This window comes from Schistocerca nitens, chromosome 1 (assembly GCF_023898315.1).
Source record: "Schistocerca nitens isolate TAMUIC-IGC-003100 chromosome 1, iqSchNite1.1, whole genome shotgun sequence".
Taxonomy (NCBI): Eukaryota; Metazoa; Arthropoda; class Insecta; order Orthoptera; family Acrididae; genus Schistocerca; species Schistocerca nitens.
The window spans coordinates 1,082,405,661-1,082,428,531 of NC_064614.1; the positions used below are offsets into that span (position 1 = coordinate 1,082,405,661).

Sequence of the window (22,871 nt, forward strand, 5' to 3'; positions counted from 1 at the left end):
GCGAGTGTATACCTGTCCTTTTTTCCCCCAAGGCAAGTCTTTCCGCTCCTGGGATTGGAATGACTCCTTACCCTCTCCCTTAAAACCCACATCCTTTCATCTTTCCCTCTCCTTCCCTCTTTCCTGACGAGGCAACCGTTGGTTGCGAAAGCTAGAATTTTGTGTGTATGTTTGTGTTTGTTTGTGTGTCTGTCGACCTGCCAGCACTTTCATTTGGTAAGTCACATCATCTCTGTTTTTAGATATATTTTTCCTACGTGGAATGCTTCCCTCTATTATAATCATATCATTAATTTGAACCCAACAATTACGTTTGTTATTGTCGCTGTTGCATTTCGAAATCTTTCCTGTCGTCTTATTTTCTCTTTCTGTTTTTACCAGTAGTCTCACGTTGTATTCACCTTCCCCTTTTTACCGTAATCTATTATACAATTTTATCCCGCCTATATATACTCAATAATACGTAACCCACTTCCAAACCATAACCAAAAAAATTTATTTTCCGCTTTCAACACTACCGCTGCTATAAAATCCACCGTTTCTAGTTCAAAAACAGTCGCTTTCACGTATTAAACAACCATTTCGGCTAGTTCTAATAACTTTCGCTTTATTTCCACTTCCTTTTTTCGCACTTCACTGATCATTTTTAGCCACTCCCCACAGGTTTTAACGTCATTATTTCTTCGTCAGACAATTGTCAGCCCCATTTTCGTAATCTTTCACCACAACACCATTCCTTTCAATACATTTACACGTAGTTTTTTCGAAATTTTCCTGAATTTCTCCGTCCTTTAACGTGTTTTAGCGGCAACACAACCACCTAGGCCTTTACAAATGTCTGCTCGTGTCTGTGTATGTGCGGATGGATATGTGTGTGTGTGCGAGTGTATACCCGTCCTTTTTTCCCCCTAAGGTAAGTCTTTCCGCTCCCGTGATTGGAATGACTCCTTACCCTCTCCCTTAAAACCCACATCCTTTCGTCTTTCCCTCTCCTTCCCTCTTTCCTGATGAGGCAACAGTTTGTTGCGAAAGCTTGAATTTTGTGTGTATGTTTGTGTTTGTTTGTGTGTCTGTCGACCTGCCAGCACTTTCATTTGGTAAGTCACATCATCTTTGTTTTTATGACGTGACTTACCAAACCAAAGCGGTGGCAGGTTGATAGATACACAAACAAACACAAACATACACACATAATTCAAGCTTTCGCAACCAACGGTTGCTTCAAATACATTTTCTCCCTGGTGAAAATACTCTTTTTCCATGTTAAGTGACAGTATACTTTTCCTCAAAACAGAACAACTTATCAATCCTTTAAATGGTTATGATCGATACACCGGCGTAGAATTTCCTGCCCTTAAGTAAACCAAATTAAAAAAAAAAAAAAGTTTTGCAAAGATCTTTGATGTGCAGCAACATGTATGCTGCATATTTTCGTATTACAAAACATCGCTTGTTACACTTTAAGATACATCACACAAATGTGACAGTAAAATTTTTAATAACAACATAAATGTCTGATCTTCTGGGCTTGAAATTTTTCTAAATGGTTGTCCTCAAAGAGTTGATTTTTAAATGAGAGGCAAACACTCTGTGATTTAAGAAACTCATTGTACATTCTCACACATAGTTCAGCTTGCATAAAAGGAGATTTACTTTGAAAGTAACAATTTTCAAACAACCATTCGCAATATTTTCCTGTTAGAAATACATTAATTTCAGCAGTTGCCAGAGAGCACCAGGTAACAGGCGTCACCACACTTACGCAGCTATGGTGACGCAGGAAGCCCGTATGCTTTTACGTGTAAAACATTAAAAGATCTTACATTATGTCATAAAAGAAACCAGACATCAGAGGATACTCCAAGAGCATCGGAATTTCATGAACCATACTGAAATGCATAATTTGGCTTTCAGTGCACATTCGTATGTCCAGATTCAGATGCAAATTTTCTTGGAGTACCAGTACTGTAATATCTCATGTTTGGTTCTTTATTGTTGCATAATGCCATACCTGCTAGAAGATGAAAAGATGCACTTTTGAAATGCAGCAAACAGTTGAAACTAGCCAATAGCGTGGACTTAAACACTTCGTTTCAAATAAATTGATTGCCTCAGTGGGAAAGATTAATAAAAGCCAAATTTCTTTAGCAAACCGACAAAAATAACTTCATTGTTCTACAAGGCGATTAATGCTTGACTGTCAGGAACGTGAAAATAAAATATGAAACTAATAACATATTTTAACCTTCCCTAATTATGTGAATGTATTTTAATTCAGTTGATAGTTCCCGGCCACAGAAATCTGTTTTGTTTTCATTTGACTTGAGAGCAATAAACGAAGAGGAAACAGCAAAATCACTAAACGTAAACACGGGTCACGTGGAGACTATCCACGGCCCCACTACAATTCAGACTGCTCTGTGCCTCAGCACCGGATCAACGATATTTCCGAACTGCGGCAATATTAGATAGTGGTGCCCCCCCCCCCCCCCCCCCCACACACACACAAAACCACTCTGGAGCATTTGAGGTAGGGTGCAAATAAATAAATAATCAACTTCTCAAAAATTTTTATAGCACACATCTTTCTGAGGAGACTGATATATAACGTGTACAAGGAAATGTAAGACATGTTATTTGATCTTAAGTGCACCAAACCGCAGTGCCACGCCTCTTCACACAGCTATCTTCTATTGCATGTCATTGTATTTCGCTCTGTGGAATTCAAACGTATAATATTTTGTAATGGTTGCCATCGAACAACATTCATGACAGTGGAAATTAAAATGTCCTGTGGTGTTTCTCCAGCTCCCAGCCAGCCAGTTTGATATATAGCCCCACTTCTCTCTCTCTCTCTCTCTCTCTCTCTTTTTTTAAAGATAGCCTCGCAATTAATATTGGATGGGATTATTTGTAACCTGGAGAACAAAAACTCATTAGAAAATTTGCACTCTTTATTGTCTGTTAGCTAATAACTTGCTTTTTTCTGTGTAACATAAAATTAAATACCTGATACATGAAACCAATAGACAAGTGACAAGCAAGACAGTACATATTTCTTCTGTCCTCAAGTGATAGCACTTTTTTCTCTCTAACCTTGCTACAGCTTTACATGGTGTCCTTTCCTTTCTGTAAAAGGATCTATTACCTCATCAAGCTTCATCGAACGTTTTGCTGCTTGAAAAAATGAATTGTCATTGTCTAATACTGAAAAAGCTGTTAATACAAACAGTACCCAAGACTGGTGTGGTTTCTCAATCTGATTACGTGTATTCTGTCGCTGTCTGCTAGATAAAACTAAATAGGCCTGTCTAACATTGCAGCAATTGTAACACACACTAAACAAACAGACTGTTTTAGATTGCACTGTTTTAGCACAAATGGTCACTTTTTTTTTTTTTTTTTAACACAACAGAATATAATTCACATAGTACCAATATCAAATGCCTATTAGGCCTACTACAAACAAAAAGCTTTATGTTTGGAAATAGTTTCACATTCCAGCTTCTCAAGAATGAGATCGAAAAGTAATAGTATGATTCACAATTCCTACACTTTGGAGAGAAGAGTGCACGATTGATACCATCACTACCCCAAGTTGCCACTATGCTGCAGAAGAATTGTGTGAAGTTCCCCTGAAAACCGTAAGCGACCTGAGATCGAAAAGTAGTAGTACGAAATTTTTATATAAATCTGGAACTGTCATATTCTTCCAGAATTTGTGTGATGTCCCTGTTTCTTCTCCTTCCTCATTCCAACAAACTATCTTGTCATCACTAATTCTGTAACTATTCCTGCCAGTGTCAAAACTTATTCTCCAGTTAATTTCACTAACCCCACCACAATCAAAGGCTTAGTTATTTGCGTTTATTCTACAGTTAGGCGTTATTACGTGTTCGCCCAACGTGTTTTCCGCGCTACCCCCAGAACAGAACTTAGGCGGCTGCTACCAAGGTCTGTACAACTGGTCGTTACTAGTGTAACAGTCTGGCCAAAATGTTTCTATCAAAATTCCAATTTCTTGGATACACCAAGAAGATAATACGTAATATTTCTTACCTGTTATTCCTGTTAGAAGTTTATTTCCACTCTGGTAATCTGAATCTAGGGATTTCGCTGGTAATTATAACAATGCTGATCATTCGCAAACCCAGTCAACCACATAAACAAACAGTGACTGACATTCACCCGTTCAGCTTTATTCTGCTCAACTTGTTAGCCCCGTCCCCTTCTGTTACGTAATATTTCTTACCTGTTATTCCTGTTAGAAGTTTATTTCCACTCTGGTAATCTGAATCTAGGGATTTCGCTGGTAATTATAACAATGCTGATCATTCGCAAACCCAGTCAACCACATAAACAAACAGTGACTGACATTCACCCGTTCAGCTTTATTCTGCTCAACTTGTTAGCCCCGTCCCCTTCTGTCTGCAGGAAAGTTTATTTCTAGATGCAACAGGGATTCCTCTGGCAGAGATATAACGTACAGTACGCATTCATTCAAAAATCAACTTGTGATTCATTCAGAAATAAACTTACAATATGTTCACAAATATTCAAAAACCAACAGGCATGTGTTTCAAAATCATATGAATAATCAATAGACCAACGTGCGCTGGATAATAGGCGCTTTGTGAAAAAAGGTTTTTTTCCCTCAAGAATATGAATTCTTACAGCCCAGGGTAGATACCCCAGTTTGCCCCCATTGAATCTGGCAGCTGTCGCGCGCCAGTAAAAATTTTCAGGGTAGCATCTTGCTGCTTGCTGCTAATGCTTGTACAGCTAACAGCCATACTTCTGTAGCCAGAAACGGAAGGAGGTACTACGCATGCACGACTCAACTGCACATGAGCATGAGCCCACTCGCAACTGCTCAAACGAATGTAATGCAAACAGTTGAGACGGTATGCTCATCAGAGGCAATTTGTTGTTATGAAGCATTGAACAATCTTCGTAAATCCTTTGACACATTTTGCTGTTGGCAGACGCCTGTATGAGCATTGTGTTTTATTGGTGTATATGGCACATTTCCTTTCCAAATTAAGTTTTATTTTCTTTCTTTCCTCCCGTCTATGTTTTATTGCTGCAATACTATTCTGCAGTAGCAGGATACAGTAATATCCTTTGTTAGAGTATTGTTTCTTACCAGACAAAATTACAAAAATTTAACTGAAAACGGAAATTAAAAAAAAGAAAAATTCCCGGAATTCTAAAAAATTCCCAGGTTTTTCCCGCTTTTCTCCTGGGTGAAAAAATTCCCAGGTTTTTCCCGGATCTCCTGGTTGTCCCGGGTCGTATACACCCTGGACTAGCCAACAACTTGAAAGAGATGAGGTAAGACACTTGTTCCTTCACCTGGATCTCCTGGGCAGCCCACTCATCGAGATACACAGCCACCATGGCAATTGATGCAGCGGGGAGAAGGTGGTGGACAATTGCCCTCGTGAGCAGGCCTACCACAGGTTACACATTTGCCCAGCTGTCAACAGGACATTCGAGACTGGTTGTAACAATGACTCTGGTAGTGGCACATCGGGTTAGAATGTACGGTCGGACTGTGAGAACTTATAGGTTGCTTTGGTCTTTGATGGAAGCATGACTATCAAATGTGAGAAAAAGAGTGCTTGTGGGTTTGTATTTGCGCCTGTCAGACCACCAGGCAGCCGAGTCTAAATAAGACCATACGAAGAATTCAGCGTTCAATGGGCCTCAACACGAACAGCACAGCCGTGGAGGAGCGAAGCTGCAAGCAATTGTTGTGCTTGAGAATCACAAGTAGTCTCCAAAAACAAAGTGCTGTTGCATAAACGAGAGCAGGATTTCACAGGGCCAGCAATTGCATCAACACCTTCCTGAATTATAAACAGGTTAATTGTAGCAAAAAATTGATCATCTTCAGTACGCAAAACCACGAGGAACCGAGATGCAGCTGGGAGAGTCATCGAATCGTTAGTCTCATTCTGTTTACGTTTAGTAGACATGGACTGAGAAGGTGTTTGACACATTGTGAAAAAATCCCGCACGATTGCCAGCGTCTCCAATGGCACGCTGCTTCCAATTGAGCCCCCCCTCAGAGAGAGAGAGAGAGAGAGATGGGGGGAGGGGGGGGGGGCTCACCAGCCTTAGCGCTTTAGGTGATTGTTCACACCTCAGGTCACACCTGACAGAAGGACCAATTGGCAATTTGGGAAGGTAACAGCTCAGGCACTCACCCATCCAAATTTTGCGCCAACACAATGCATGCCCAATTCATCAGTCAACATTCATTAACATGTCCCATAACCAATACCCACTTCATCCGCAATGTTTTGAATGGTTCGATGTCGATCCGCATGAACCAATTGTTGAAGTTCGGCAACAATGTGGGTCGCTGAAGCACTTTTCCCAAGATTTGCACAGAATTTGATACACACGAGCTGATTTGTTCGAGGATCCATCATAAAATCATCACACACCAAACACAGAGTATTACGGAAATCACTGTGGACACACAACATATCCTCCCTGCTGAATGCCACTCCACACACTGACTCATCAGATATTCAGCTCTCACCACCTAGCAGTGCAAAGATCTACTACTACTACTACTACTACTACTACTACTTTCCAGATGGCAGCACCAGTCCCGAAAATTTTGGATTCCACCTCGTATGCAGTAGAACATCAACTCTATATCCACATTTTCATTACAGTGCATATGGGAATGAATTATACTGCAGTGCTCAGAAATTAATTTCCATGATACGTTAAAAATACATTTCAAAAAAAAGACTCTTATTCAGATCTGTTCCTTTGATGGGCAGAACTTCACCTGGCCACTGCTCTCAAAAGGCAGAGATCAGAAATCAATTATCTGTCGGTCACAAAAGCTCGTAATGTACAACAACGTTAATGTACAACAACGTTCATAATATGCATCACAGTTCTGGAAGACATAAAAGACATGCAAGTGTAAAGTAAGTTGACAGTAATGTGCCCCAAGAGATGGCTACAGCAATTACTTTTATGACTTTAAGCCTGAAAAAAAGCTACTCTCATCCAAAATGCTTGTGTGCCAAAGCTGTTTAAGTTCTCTTTGAAACATTTTCTTTCTAGCGTCTTACAGATTACACAGAGATCACTACCTTTCAGCAGAGTGGTAAAAGAAATCATCTTATGTCATTGTTTGTGTGTGCTTTCAAACAAATACATGTAAAAAAGCAAAAGCTGAAAAAGATTGCGCTCACAGTATGCTACTGAAATCACCATAAAAAAAAGAATTAAAATGGAAACTGTTTTGACTGATTTTACAGGAAATTCATCAAAAGTAAAAAGTTCTTTAATCTCTATTTATGCACAATGAAAACAACTGAATTGGGAGTTTTTTTATGGAATGTATAAAATAAAAATTGACACATACAATAACAGAACACTGAAAAATAAATCAATATTTTTGGAAGAACTATTTTTTGGCACTACAGATACACTGAACACTGTAAGTTTGCATAATCTTTGGAAGAACTATTTTTTTGGCCCACACAAGTCCACTAAACATTGTAAGTTGCCAGAGATAAAAATTGTGTGCAGTCAGATATGTTGTAGCAAGAGAATAAAAATTCATTTAAATCAAATCCACATTTGCAGAAAGACTATAAATATGACCACCATACAACATAACTTAACTAATGCCATTCTTAAAATTTTAGTCCACTAGTATCTTAATTAGTAACCAATGTTTTGCTGTGAACTATGAAAACTAGATTATATTAGCATATGCTCAACTCATCAATGAATTTAGGAAAAGTATTGGAAAAAAATTTTTCAAGAACAGCAAACTTTTAATATCCCTGCCAATGAAAGTCATGATGGAGGAAGATGAAGTGGCATAGGTATAACAATGAAGTAGTTAAGAAACCTGCCAAGGAGGGTGCACATGTCACCTCATATGGGCAGACCCAAGGGCGGAAGTGTTTACTTGCAAGCAGGCCAGTGCTCCTGCGGAGTTAAAACACCATAGAACTAGCACTGCATTTCAGGCCAATAACTGTCATGTGCTCAGTCATTAGCCACCTGCGCCACCAATGTGCCGAATGTACTGTCAAGTGCACATCTACGTGGGTTCAGATTCTCCGCTTCCTGTAGTTCAATTCGCACGAGTTTGTTCCACTCATGGGGTTCTGGTTCCCAGTGGTTATTCATCCAGTCAGCCTGTGCAGTACCAGAACTGACAGTGTTGCCTTCTGCAGATATTAAAGTGGTGATGAAGGATGTCCTTATGTTTGTGACATCTCTCTCTCCTTTTTTACCATAGTGTTCACTTTGGCCTACCATGGACCCAGTGTTTCTGAAATGTTAGCAGGACAGTTGTGCCTACAGAAGGAATGCAGCAGCTGCAGCAACAATAATAGCAGCAATAGGAGCAGATGCAGACACTGAAAGCCAGACGCTGACTCACTGGCAAGGGCCATCTGCCTGTGGGGCAGTTTTCTTCTCCGTCCCCACTGCCCCTGACACATGTTTCCAGTTTCAATGAATCTATGGAGGGGTAGGAGAATTATCTGTGCTGGTTCTTGCTGTATTGCCAGGTAAGGCACAGCTGATCCAGTTCATGAGGCCACCTTGTTGTTGTCCAGGAGTGCGGGTTTATATGAAGTTGTCCAAAATTTGAAACCTTCCAAAGAGACCAAGTTGCTTCCCTTTTACAAGCTTTGTCAGTTGCTTAACCAATTATTTCGGATAACAAACTCCTATGGTAGTGGCAAGGTTGCAGTTCAACAGCAGCACAAGCGGCCTGGGTAGTCGCAAGTGTCATTTTGATTATCCCAAATGTGCTACCTCTCACCCAGGCTTGCTAATTCGGGGTGTGACTGTCCAGTTAGCTCTTAATCTCGAAGTTCAGATTAGGGCGTTGACCTTGTTCAACTTTTATCCAACATTTCCCAAATTGTAGAATCGCATGAGATTGCAGCAGCGGATTGGGACATCCTTTCTGATAATTGTCAGGTAGCACAATTTGGTGTGTGATCAACGGCCCCTGGTACCCTCACCCCCACACGGGCGACCACATCAAGCCATTGTCAACCCACCAGCACCCAAGAACCTGAAAGAGCTCCAGTCTAGTTTGGGTAAGATTTTGTATTATGCTCAGTTCACTCCCCAAGCTGCACATGTCCACCAGCCTCTTAACCAGCTTCACAAAACGGGCATTAAATTTGTCTGGTTTGCTGAATGTCCACCAGCTTTCCAATCTCTCAGGCAGCATTTGTGCTATGCTCCCTGACTGACTTAACTTTACACCAGTATGGCATTGGTTTCTGTTGACGGCATGATAGGTTGTGACCACCACAGCTGCTGACTCATTTTCTGGAAAATCATTTCAGTGGTCCAGATGGGTTGGCCAAAACATGACTCTTAGGGCACAGATCCAGCACATCATACATTTTTTCTCTTGTGTGCTCAACTCAACGTTGTCTCAGCAATCCTCATGCTTGCCACAGAGGATCAATGGTGCCCAACCAACATGACTTGGATGAAGGTGTTGGTGCAATGTCACATTTACTGGCTGGTGATCAATTGTGACACCTAACATTTGGTGTGGGCTTGCGTGGCATGTGCACAGAACTTGGTCACACTGCCGTGCCATTTCTCTCCTTGGATGATCCCAAGCACCCTTGGAAAAGCATGCACATCTATTTTGCGGGTCCATTTTTGGGCGGCATGTCGCTGTTGGTGGTCGATACATTGCCGAATTTCCTGAACACAGCCAACTGTAGCCACTGACATAGTTCATCTGTTATCAGTTATTTTTGCGATTGAGGAATCTCCTAGGACCCTCATGTCCGATAACAGTAGGCAATTTATGTCGTAGGAGTTTTGCTTCTGCAATGGTATTCAGCCTCTGACTACTGCCCCATTCCACTTGGCTTCTAACTCATAAGCGAAGCACACTGTGTGTTCATTCAAAACCAAGCTGAGGAAGTCCATGTTCACCCCTTCCCGCGACGATGATTGTCGAGTTTTCTGGCTACGTACTGAGTGACGCTGGTCAATGAGTGCAGTCCAGCAAAATGTTCATATGGGTGCCAGCAGTGGGGACTCGTGGATTTGCTTCATCCAAAGTCACATGCCTCGCACCACTATTGCCTACTGTGATTCCCTCCTGGGGATCCAGTTTGGGCCCGGTCCTTCGGCTGGCAGCTGGGGCAGCTTCCGGGTGTTGTGGTGGGTCACAAAGGTTGGCAGTTGTTCAAGGTGTGTGTCGGTGGAGAGCAACTTACTCATTATGCCCATCAGTTGCACCCATGCCCTGTTGGAGCATTGTTGTTGCGGCCTTCCAGTCAATGAGCAGCATTGTTGATCACACTGTTAGTCCTAGAGTGGGCTCCCACTTGCAGCAGCGTGTCGCATCATTGCTACACCCTTCCTGTCTTCCCGCTGCCTGCAGGCCCACTGTGGCTCCCCCCTCCACCTTCATGGTGGAGCCCTTGGATTTCAACCTGCCTCCTTCCCCTTCTGCCTCCTATTCCCTTTCGTTGATGGAGGCAGCCTCATCCTGATTGCCAGAGGTGACCTCAGCAGCCTCTCCAGAGACAGACTCCGCAGCCTCTATGTCCTTCCACCCTTCTGGCTGAGCTGGCAGTGTCGCTGTTGCCTCCTTCAGTGGTCAGTCCACTACCGAGTTCCCTGATGCTCTCTCCAGTTCTGCACCAGAGGTCCTGGCCAAAGCCTGGCCATTTTCAGGCTTACTCGGCTTTTACAGCGGGGAGGGATTTAATATCCCCACCAGCAGACGTCACGATGGAGGCAGATGAGCTGGCATGGGTAGAACAGTGGGATAGTTCAGAAATCCGCCATGGAGGACAGAGGACGAATGTGTCACATCATATGGGCAGACCTGATGACAGAAATGATACTTGCAAGTAGCAATAAGGGGAATAGAGCAGTGCTCCTGCAGAGTTAAACCACTGTAGAACTAGCCTTGCACTGCTGCTGACAACTGGCATGTGCTCAGTCATTAGCTGGCCCACCCACTGTGTGTCGAGTTTACTGTTATGCGGGTATCTACATGGGTTTGGATGCTCCGCTTCCCATAGTTCAATTTTCACAGCGAGTTCGTTCCACTCACGGGGTTCTTTTCCCCATTGGTTACGAAGTCACAATTGGCCTGTGAAGCAACCACGCTGACTGTGTTGGGTAGTGGCTTTCTCATGACTTCTGCAGATACTAAACAAAGTTTGAGACCTCTAAAGGTCAACTTACATTTTGCGTATGTGCCAATCAAGAGGACTAAACCTTCGGACAAATTTTTGCTCACTTTGAGGTAAAATAAAGTTTAGGCAGACCATTGTAAATCAGACATGTTAGGTATAAATCTGCAATATGATATGCACAGCGTTTTTGCCATTCATATAGTATATTTTGAACTTATTAAGTTGTATTACCAAAAGATCAAAGAATTTAGCACAATTTTGTTCATATATTAATGTGATCTGTGATAATGTTCACACAGTGTTACAATACATGAAGTTGAAAACTGACTACATTTTTGAAATTATGATCTAGATAGGTTCTGGTTTTTCAATTTAAAAATTATACAGTTTATTGCTACAATCTGATTGTATTTAAAAGTTATCATACCTTTCATTGCTACACTTTGATTGTATTTCAGTTGAACTATCTTGTCAAATGCAGCATCAACATCATCCAGTGTAAACAATTCAAAGTCCTCCATGTTGTGCCGAGACTGAAAACACAAGGAATGAATTAAACTTGGCAATATTACATACTTTTTTTTCTTTTTCACATTATACAAGGGAGAAAAGCCATCTACACATATTCCAAGAACACAGCTTCAGGTTTTCAAAACACGCCTTTTAACTGAAGAATATACCTCTTACACAAAACATTTATCTCTAAGTCAAGTAATGTATTCTTACTTACTGTAAAGAAGACACATCAAAAAGTCGCAAAAAGGCACAATTAACAGAGACTCACATTAAGCTTTCTGCCACAGCTTTCATCAGTAATAGATAGAGCCATTCACACACACACACACACACACACACACACACACACACACACACACACACACACAAGCAAGCACACCTCATGCACAGATGACCGCCAACTCCAGCATCTTGGGCCGGAACGCAACATCACATGGGATGCAAGCAGCAATCTGGAGGGAGCAGGGAAGGGTAGTAGTGTATGGATAAGGAGCGAAAAGAACACTGTCTGGTGGAGTGTACAGCACGGACTAGACTGCCAAAAGACGCAGCGTCAAGAGGTAGTGTGGCAGGGATGTTGGGAGGGGGGGGGGGGGGGGCAAAAACAGGAGAGGAGCAGAGAAAGACAGGTGGATGCATTGGCAGAGGGCTGCAAATAAGCAGAGTGGGAGATGAGAATGGGGGAGAGGTGATAGGAGAGAGGAGGTGGAAACTGTTGGGTGGAGGGTGTGGGGACAGTATGTTACCGCAGGTTAAGGCCAGAAGCAGAGAACTTGTTATAAGGATAACTCCCTCTGTGCAGTTCAGAAAAGCTGGTGGTGGAGGGAAGGATTTAGATGGCTCAGGTAGTGAAGCAGCCATTGAAATCAAGTGTGTTATGTTCAGCTGGATGTTGTGCCACAGGATTGTCTACTTTGCTTTTGGCCACAGTCTGGCTGTGACTATTCATCCTGCTGCACAGCTGGTTGGTGGTCATACCAATATAAAAAGCTGGGCAATGATTGCAGCAGAGCTGGTAAATGACATGGCTGTTTTCACACGTGGTCCAGCCCCTGATGGCTTAGCATAAACCTGTGACAGGACTGGAATAGAAAGTGCTGGGTGGATGGATTGGGTAATTTTTGCACGTGGGTCTTCCACAGGGATATGATCCTTGTGGTAAAGGGTTGGCATAGGGAGTAGCATAGGAATGGACTAGGATGTTGTGGAATTTGCGTGGGCAATGGAACACCACTTTAAGGGGCGGGGGAAGTATATCTCAGGTAGGATGTCCCTAATTTCAGGGCAAGATGATAAGTAATCAAAGCCCTGGCGAAGGATGTAGTTCAGTTGTTCCAATCTGGGGCGGTACTGGGTGATGAAGGGGACACTCCTTTGTGGCTGGTTCTTGGGGGTGGTGGAAGGATTGGGAGTGTGAGGAGAAATGGCATGGGAGATCTGTTTGTGAATTAGGCCTGTGGGCTAGTGCCTGTCTGTGAAGGCCTTGGTGAGACCCTCAGCATACTGAGCACAGGAGCTTTTGTCACTGCATATATGCCATCCCCGGATGGCCAGGCTATATGGGAAGGATCTTTTGGTGTGAAAGAGAGGGTAGCTGTCAAAATGCACAGACTGTTTGTGCTTGGTGCGTTTACTGTGGACAGAGGAATGAATGGAGCCATCAGAGAGGGGGAGGTCAACATCTACAAAGGTGGCATGCTGGGTTGAGGAGGACTACGTGAAGCAGATGGGAGAGAAGGTGTTGAAGTTGTGAAAGAACGAAGATAGTGTGTCTTGGCCCTGAATCCAGATCATGAAGATATCGTCAATGAACGTGAATTAATCTTTATTTACAACAGCCTGTTTCAGCTTTGTCACTATTTTCAAGTACCAGCAATTACAATTTTGATGAAAACAGGTATGGATACCAATGTCATTCTCGTTAAAGTAGCTATCTTGTACTCATGTCTAGAGTGATTTGACATCAATATTGCATCGTTAGTGGATTGTTTTGTAACTGTAACTGCTTTAATAAGATCGTAAATGATGTCAAGATGTTGAAAATGTTAATTACGATGTAACAGCAGTTTGACAATTCCACTCTTAAGACACTATATGTTTACAGAGATTGTGCAGATGAACAGCGATATTATTTTATGAACTAAAATTTGTTATAATTATCTTTAGTTGTTGCATTTGCTACTTCCGATTTATACATTTTCATGTCCTAAAACTTCGATAAGTTTTTAAGGTAGTACTTGTGTCTAAATTCTGTATGTCCATTTAATATTTTTTGTGGGTATTTTCTCGTGTACATATAAATGTGTAATTCCTCAAGAATGTTCATGCAAAACCTTGTGGTATTCTGTGCAGAATCTGTAGTGCATTTTCGATAGTATCAGAAGTGTTATTTTGATTTTTCAAGTGTAGAAACAAGTTCGACTGATAATGACCGTTCTCTCTAATGTGTTCTTTGTACCTCACATTAAAATTTCTTCCTGTTTGGCCAATGTAAAAGCTATTACAACTGCCACATGTGATTTTATATATGCATGGGTTATCATATTTCGATGTTCTAGTGGTGGTGGAATGTAATTTCATTGACAGGTTGTTATTGGTTCGAAAAGCAAGTTGAATATTTGTGGCTTTAAAAAGTGGATCAATTCTGTTGGAGATTCTACCAAGGTAGACTCCTTGTACGTATCTGATTTTGTGTGTCGGTGATGTTTCTTGAGTTAGGCATATACCGCTCTGATTTGTATTCTGCTTTGGTGTTTTAAATTTTTAATATAATTTTGTGATTATGTTGGAGCCAAAACCATTTGTATAGGCTATATAACGAAGTGTATTAAGTTCTTATTGAGTTTCTGGTTTTTTTAATGGGAGGTTATTTAATTTATTAGTCACTGAATGGAAAAATGCAAGTTTATGAGCCATTGGATGACAGGATTTATAATATTTTCAGAAGTGGTATTATTTCTGTAGATGTCATATGTGTGGCAATTATTATTTTTGCCAATTGTGAGGTCTAGATAGCTAATGGTATTGTCTTTCTCAGTTTCCACAGTGAATTTAATTGCGGGGTGCAGTTAGTTGAGTTTTTGGTGGCTATTTTCAGTATCTGTGTGGCTGCCATCTACCGATATGAGGCTATCATCTACATACCTAAAATAGTATAGAATTTATATCTAAAAACAAAGATGATGTGACTTACCATACGAAAGGGCTGGCAGGTCGATAGACACAAAAACAAACACAATCATACACACAAAATTCTAGCTTTCGCAACTAACGGTTGCTTCATCAGGAAAGAGGGAAGGAGAGGGAAAGACGAAAGGATGTGGGTTTTAAGGGAGAGGGTAAGGAGTCATTCCAATCCCGGGAGTGGAAAGACTTACCTTAGGGGGAAAAAAGGACAGGTATACACTCGCGCACACACCCATGTCCAACCACACATACACAGACACAAGCAGACATTCATGAAATCCTCCCCACTCCACCAAGAGTGTCTTTCCGCCGTCCACCTAACCTTCGTAACCTCTTAGTTCATCCCTATGAAATCCCCAAACCACCTTCCCTACCCTTGTAACTGCCCCCGATGTAAAACCTGTCCCGTGCACCCTCCCACCACCACCTACTCCAGTCCTGTAACCCGGAAGATGTACACGATCAAAGGCAGAGCCACGTGTGAAAGCACCCACGTGATTTACCAACTGACCTGCCTACACTGTGAAGCTTTCTATGTGGGAATGACCAGCAATAAACTGTCCATTCGCATGAATAGACACAGGCAGACAGTGTTTGTTGGTAATGAGGATCACCCTGTGGCTAAACATGCCTTGGTGCACAGCCAGCACATCTTGGCACAGTGTTACACTGTCCGGGTTATCTGGATACTTCCCACTAACACCAACCTGTCAGAACTCCGGAGATGGGAACTTGCCTTCAGTATATCCTCTCTTCTCGTTATCCGACAGGCCTCAACCTCCGCTAATTTCAAGTTGCCGCTGCTCATACCTCACCTGTCTTTCAACAACATCTTTGCCTTTGTACTTCTGCCTTGACTGACATCTCTGCCGAATCTCTTTGCCTTTACAAATGTCTGCTTGTGTCTGTGTATGGAAAATCTCATATAAAGATGTGAAACAAATACTAACAAAGAGATAGAGGGGCTGGCCAGTACTTACCTCAGCTCAGTACAGCCGATAGATACACAAAAAACAGAACCGAAAATTTACGTTCCTAGCTTTCGGAACAAATGTTCCTTCATCAGGGAGGAGAGAGGGGAAAGAAAGGGAAGAAGGGAAAGTGGATTCAGTTACTCATAACCCAGGTCATGAAGCAACAGGGAAAGGTAAACAGGGAGGGTAGCAAGGATGGAGGCATGGTTGTCAGAGGGAAGCCAAAGATATTCTACTGTAAGTACTGTGCCAGCTTCAAACCAAAGAGGATGCATACAGAAGTAAAGAGGTATACAGTATAAAGATAAACACAACTATGTAGGATGAAAAGATGCGTGAATGGCTAAAGAGGAAAGGGAAAGAGGAGAAGACTGAAGAGTAAATGGGAGTGAGGTTGTTTAACGTAGATTCAGTCCAGGGGGATGGCGGGATGAAAGGATGTGTTGGAGTGCAAGTTCCCATCTCCGCAGTTCAGAGGGACTGGTGTTGGGTGGGAGAAGCCAAATGGCACATACGGTGTAGCAGGTTCCTAGGTCCCTAGAATTATGCTGGAGGGCATGCTCCGCTACTGGGTATTGGACATCTCCTAGGCGGACAGTTCGTCTGTGTCCGTTCATGCGCTCAGCCAGTTTAGTTGTTGTCATACCGATGTAAAAGGCTATGCAGTGCAGGCATGTCAGGTGATAAATGACATGTGTAGTTTCACACGTGGCCCTGCCTTGAATTGTGTATGTTTTACCAGTAGCGGGGCTGGAGCAGGTGGTTGTGGGGGGATGCATGGGGCAGGTTTTGCAGCGGGGTCAGTTACAGGGGTAGGAACCACTGGGTAGAGAAGGTAGTCTGGGAATATTGTAGGGTTTAACAAAGATGTTACGGAGGTTAGGGGGGTGCGACGAAAGGAAACTCTGGGTGGTGTGGGGAGAATTTTGTCAAGGGATGATCTCATTTCAGGGGTTGACTTGAGAAAGTCATATCCCTGGCGGAGTAATTTGTTGATGTATTCGAGGCCAGGATAATATTGGGTGACAAGGGGGATGCTTCTGTGTGGTCTGGGGGTAGGAACATTGTTGTTGGACGGGGAAGAATGTATTGCTCGGGAGATCTGTTTGTGGACAAGGTCTGCAGGATAGTTGCGGGAGAAGAAAGCACTGGTCAGGTTATTGGTGTAATTGTTGAGGGATTCATCACTGGAGCAGATACGTTTGCCACGAATACCTAGGCTGTAAGGAAGGGAACGTTTGATGTGGAATGGATGGCAGCTATCAAAGTGAAGGTACTGTTGTTTGTTTGTGGGTTTGATATGGACAGAGGTGCGGATGTGAGCTTCAACAAGATGAAGGTCAACATCCAGGAAGGTGGCTTGGGTTTTGGAGAAGGACCAGGTGAAGTTCAGATTCGAAAAGGAGTTGAGGTTATGGAGGAAATTAAGGAGTGTTTTTTCACCATGAGTCCAGACCACAAAGATGTCATCTATAAACCTATAACTTACCAACTTCATCCTAACCCATAATTACTTCACTTTTGAAGGCCAGACCTACAAACAAATCAGGGGAACGGCCATGGGAACCAGGATGGTTCCGTCCTATGCTAACCTCTTCATGGGCCGCATGGAGGAGCTTTCCTGAAGACCCAACAGCTGCTTCCCCTGGCCTGGTATAGGTTTATAGATGACATTTTTGTGGTCTGGACTCATGGTGAAGAAACACTCCTTAATTTCCTCCATAACCTCAACTCCTTTTCGAATCTGAATTTCACCTGGTCCTTCTCCAAAACCCAAGCCACCTTCCTAGATGTTGACCTTCATCTTGTTGAAGCTCACATCCACACCTCTGTCCATATCAAACCCACAAACAAACAACAGTACCTTCACTTTGATAGCTGCCATCCATTCCACATCAAACGTTCCCTTCCCTACAGCCTAGGTATTCGTGGCAAACGTATCTGCTCCAGTGATGAATCCCTCAACAATTACACCAATAACCTGACCAGTGCTTTCCTCTCCCGCAACTATCCTGCAGACCTTGTCCACAAACAGATCTCCCGAGCAATACATTCCTCCCCGTCCAACAACAATGTTCCTACCCCCAGACCACACAGAAGCATCCCCCTTGTCACCCAATATTATCCTGGCCTCGAATACATCAACAAATTACTCCGCCAGGGATATGACTTTCTCAAGTCAACCCCTGAAATGAGATCATCCCTTGACAAAATTCTCCCCACACCACCCAGAGTTTCCTTTCGTCGCCCCCCTAACCTCCGTAACATCCTTGTTAAACCCTACAATATTCCCAGACTACCTTCTCTACCCAGCGGTTCCTACCCCTGTAACCGACCCCGCTGCAAAACCTGCCCCATGCATCCCCCCACAACCACCTGCTCCAGCCCCGCTACTGGTAAAACATACACAATTCAAGGCAGGGCCACGTGTGAAACTACACATGTCATTTATCACCTGACATGCCTGCACTGCACAGCCTTTTACATCGGTATGACTACAACTAAACTGGCTGAGCGCATGAACGGACACAGACGAACTGTCCGCCTAGGAGATGTCCAATACCCAGTAGCGGAGCATGCCCTCCAGCATAATTCTAGGGACCTAGGAACCTGCTACACCGTATGTGCCATTTGGCTTCTCCCACCCAACACCAGTCCCTCTGAACTGCGGAGATGGGAACTTGCACTCCAACACATCCTTTCACCCCGCCATCCCCCTGGACTGAATCTACGTTAAACAACCTCACTCCCATTTACTCTTCAGTCTTCTCCTCTTTCCCTTTCCTCTTTAGCCATTCACGCATCTTTTCATCCTACATTGTTGTGTTTATCTTTATACTGTATACCTCTTTACTTCTGTATGCATCCTCTTTGGTTTGAAGCTGGCACAGTACTTACAGTAGAATATCTTTGGCTTCCCTCTGACAACCATGCCTCCATCCTCGCTACCCTCCCTGTTTACCTTTCCCTGTTGCTTCATGACCTGGGTTATGAGTAACTGAATCCACTTTCCCTTCTTCCCTTTCTTTCCCCTCTCTCCTCCCTGATGAAGGAACATTTGTTCCGAAAGCTAGGAACGTAAATTTTCGGTTCTGTTTTTTGTGTATCTATCGGCTGTACTGAGCTGAGGTAAGTACTGGCCAGCCCCTCTATCTGTGTGTCTGTGTATGTGTGGTTGGATATGGGTGTATGTGCGAGTGTATACCTGTCCTTTTTTCCCCCTAAGGTAAGTCTTTCCGCTCCCGGGATTGGAATAACTCCTTACCCTCTCCCTTAAAACCCACATCCTTTCGTCTTTCCCTCTCCTTCCCTCTTTCCTGATGAAGCAACCGTTGGTTGCAAAAGCTAGAATTTTGTGTGTATGATTGTGTTTGTTTGTGTGTCTATCGACCTGCCAGCGCTTTCGTATGGTAAGTCACATCATCTTTGTTTTTAGATATATTTTTCCTGCGTGGAACGTTTCCCTCTATTATAGTATAGAATTTGGTTGAGAATAGGCCAATCTGAGTTAAAGAATTTGTCTTCCAAAGAATTTAGGAAAATATCGGCTAATGTACCTGCTACAGTATTACCCAATGCTACTCCATTTGCTTGGGTATAAATTTTTTTGTTAAATTCAAAATAATTTTGTGCTAATGCTATTTCCAAAAGATTTGTAATTTCAAGTGTTCCAGCCATGTATATTTTCCTACATTGTAACAGGTTGTATTTTATTATTTGGATTTTTTTCTGTAGTGGCACATTGGTGTATAGATTAGTGACACTAAGTGAAATAAATTTACCATTAGGTGGGATTTCTATGTATTTTATATCTCTTGCCAGAGTACACGAATATTTGATTGTGTACTTCTTGTTGAAAATATAAAGTTTTGTTATTAGTGTGTTTATTTTTTTTGCTTAGCAAATATGATGGGCTATTTATGCAATTAATACAGTCTGAATCGGAACCATCAGCTAATGTGTCTTTGGTTGCACTCATAATTTTGGTGTAGTTGGATTGATTATTGTGTATGTTCTGTGAGAAGGGTATTATAGTTTTTAATGGCTTTGTTTATTTTAGTTGCAAACTTGTTGGTGGGGTAGCTTGGCAATTCTGTAATATTGTTAGATTCAAAGAATGGCATGACCTTATCTACAGTCATTTTTGTTGAGTATGACCACACTATTCCCTTTATCAGCTTTTAATGTTGTATCATTTAATAGCAGTTTATCATTTATATTATACAGAATTTTCTGTTCTGTCTAGGGCTGGTATTTGTATGAATTCTGTTTGCTTAATTCACTGTCTATAATATTTATTATATTAACCGTAATTTCATTTTGTTTTCTGCATGAGAGATTAGCTTCACCAATTGCAACTTTAACGGTGGCTATCAAATGCTTTACAGAATTTTTCTCTAGTGTTGGGGCTATGTTTTATTTCAGACCTTTTATAAGCAGATTTGTTTCATTACCTGTAAATTCTATATTTGTGAAATTTTCTAAACATGGGTAAAACTGAAAATCAGATTCCTATTCATGTGTAGGTTGTCATATGTGATGCTGGATGAGTAAAAGTTTTGCGAGTTTCTTGTTATGGGTACATCGAATATGTCTGCTTGTGTTCCATATATATCTACCTACAAACTATGCAATATAATCAAAAGTTAAAGGTGTTACACTGTTACTTAACTTTGGATGTGCTACATGGAGTTCTTGATTAACTATTTCTTTTCTATGTAATTTGTCCTGTATTTCATGTCTTATCCACAATCTTGCTGTATAGGTCTTGATCTGAGGTACAAGATTTGGTCTTGAAGTTACTTTTATGTAGGCTCACATAAGAATGACATTACTTCGAAGACAATGCTCACTGTATTTGATGCTTTCAATTATCTTCACCAATTTGACTTTTAAGCGAATAAAACACAGAACGTTCCCCTTTATTTCATATGAGACGATGTCATCAACAATTTTGCTTCTTTAGGGCCAGCAGCATTATATTTGTCTGATAACGACACGATTATTACAGTACATACACCAAATAGCTGCTTATAATGAGTAATCTTTATTTATGACAGATTGTTTCAGCTCTATCCCCATTTTCAAGTACCAGTAATTACAATTTTGGTGAGAACATGTATGGATACCAATGCCATTCATATTAAATAACTGTCTTGTACTCATGTCTAGATTGATGTGACGTCCATATTGCCTCATTAGTGGACTGTTTCGTAACTATCACTGCTTTCATAAGATCATAAATGATGTAAAGATTTTGAATAAAAAATAAATAGCCCGTCATATCTGATAAGCAAAAAACTAAATACACTAATAACAAAACTTTATACTTTCAACAAAAAATACACAATCAAAAATTCGCGTACTCTGGCAAGAGAGATAAAAGGTATAAAACTCCCACCTAATGGTAAATTTATTTCACTTTGTGTCACTAATCTATACACCAGTTTGCCAGTACAGAAAACAATCCAAGTAATAAAATATAACCTGTTACAATGTAGAAAAATATATGTGGCTGGAACACTTGAAATTACAAATCTTTTGGAAATAGCATTAGCACAAAATTATTTTGAATTTAACAACAAAATTTATACCCAAGCAGATGGAGTAGCCATGGGTAATAAGAGTAGCAGGTACATTAGCTGATATTTTCCTAAATTCTCTGGACAACAAATTCTTAAATTCAGATTGGCCTTTCTCAACCAAATTCTATACTATATATCTAAAAACAAAGATGATGTGACTTACCAAATGAAAGTGCTGGCAGGTCGACAGACACACAAACAAACACAAACATACACACAAAATTCAAGCTTTCGCAACAAACTGTTGCCTCATCAGGAAAGAGGGAAGGAGAGGGAAAGACGAAAGGATGTGGGTTTTAAGGGAGAGGGTAAGGAGTCATTCCAATCCCGGGAGCGGAAAGACTTACCTTAGGGGGAAAAAAGGACGGGTATACACTCACACACACACACATATCCATCCACACATATACAGACACAAGCATACATATTCAATTGTCTTCACCAATTTGACTTTTAAGCAAATAAAACACAGAACGTTCCCCTTTATTTCATATGAGATGATGTCATCAACAATTTTGCTTCTTTAGGGCCAGCAGCATTATATTTGTCTGATAACGACACGATTATTATACTATTTTACATATGTAGATGATAGCCTCATATTAGTAGATGGATGCCACACACATATTGAAAATAGTCACAAAAAACTCAACCAACTGCACCCTGATATTAAATTCACTATGGAAACTGAGAAAGACAATACCATTAACTATCTAGACCTCACAATTGGCAAAAATAATAATTGTCATACATTGGATATCTATAGAAAGAACATCACTTCTGACAATATTATAAATCCCAATTCCTGTCATCCAATGGCTCGTAAACTAGCATTTTTCCATTCAATGACTAATAAATTAAATAACCTCCTATTAGAAAAACCAGAAATTCAAAAAGAACTTAACACACTTCATTATATAGCCTATACAAATTATTTTGACCTCAACATAATTGCAAAATTATATTACAAATGTAAAACACAAAAGCAGAACACAATACATAACGGTATATGCCTAACTCGAGAAACATCACCTACACAGAAAATAAGATACGTAGCAGCAGTCTACCTTGGTAGAATCTCCAACAGAATTAATGCACCTTTTAAAGCCACAAATATTCAACTAGCCTTTCGAACCAATAACAACCTGCCTATAAAATTACGTTCCGCCAACACTAGAACACCGAAATATGATGACCCAGGCATATATAAAATCACATGTGGCAGCTGTAATAGCATTTACATTGGCCAAACAGGAAGATATTTTAACATGAGGTATAAAGAACACATTAGAGAGAACAAACATAATTATCTGAGCTGCTTTCTACACTTGAAAAAACAAAATCACACTGCTGATACTATCAAAAATGCTCTGCAGATTCTGCACAAAATACCAAATGGGTTTGCAATGAACATTCTTGAG

General features: G+C 41.4%; 1 protein-coding gene across 1 annotated transcript in view; it reads right to left on the bottom strand.

The window, feature by feature from the left end:
* The window catches only part of LOC126198460 (probable cleavage and polyadenylation specificity factor subunit 2), a 174,685-nt gene that overhangs the window by 131,856 nt on the left and 19,958 nt on the right, over nt 1-22,871 (bottom strand). Inside the window, exon 4 of the mRNA XM_049934804.1 lies at nt 11,617-11,722. Coding sequence (XP_049790761.1) covers nt 11,617-11,722 — 106 coding nt within the window. The remainder of the gene's footprint in view (nt 1-11,616; nt 11,723-22,871) is intronic.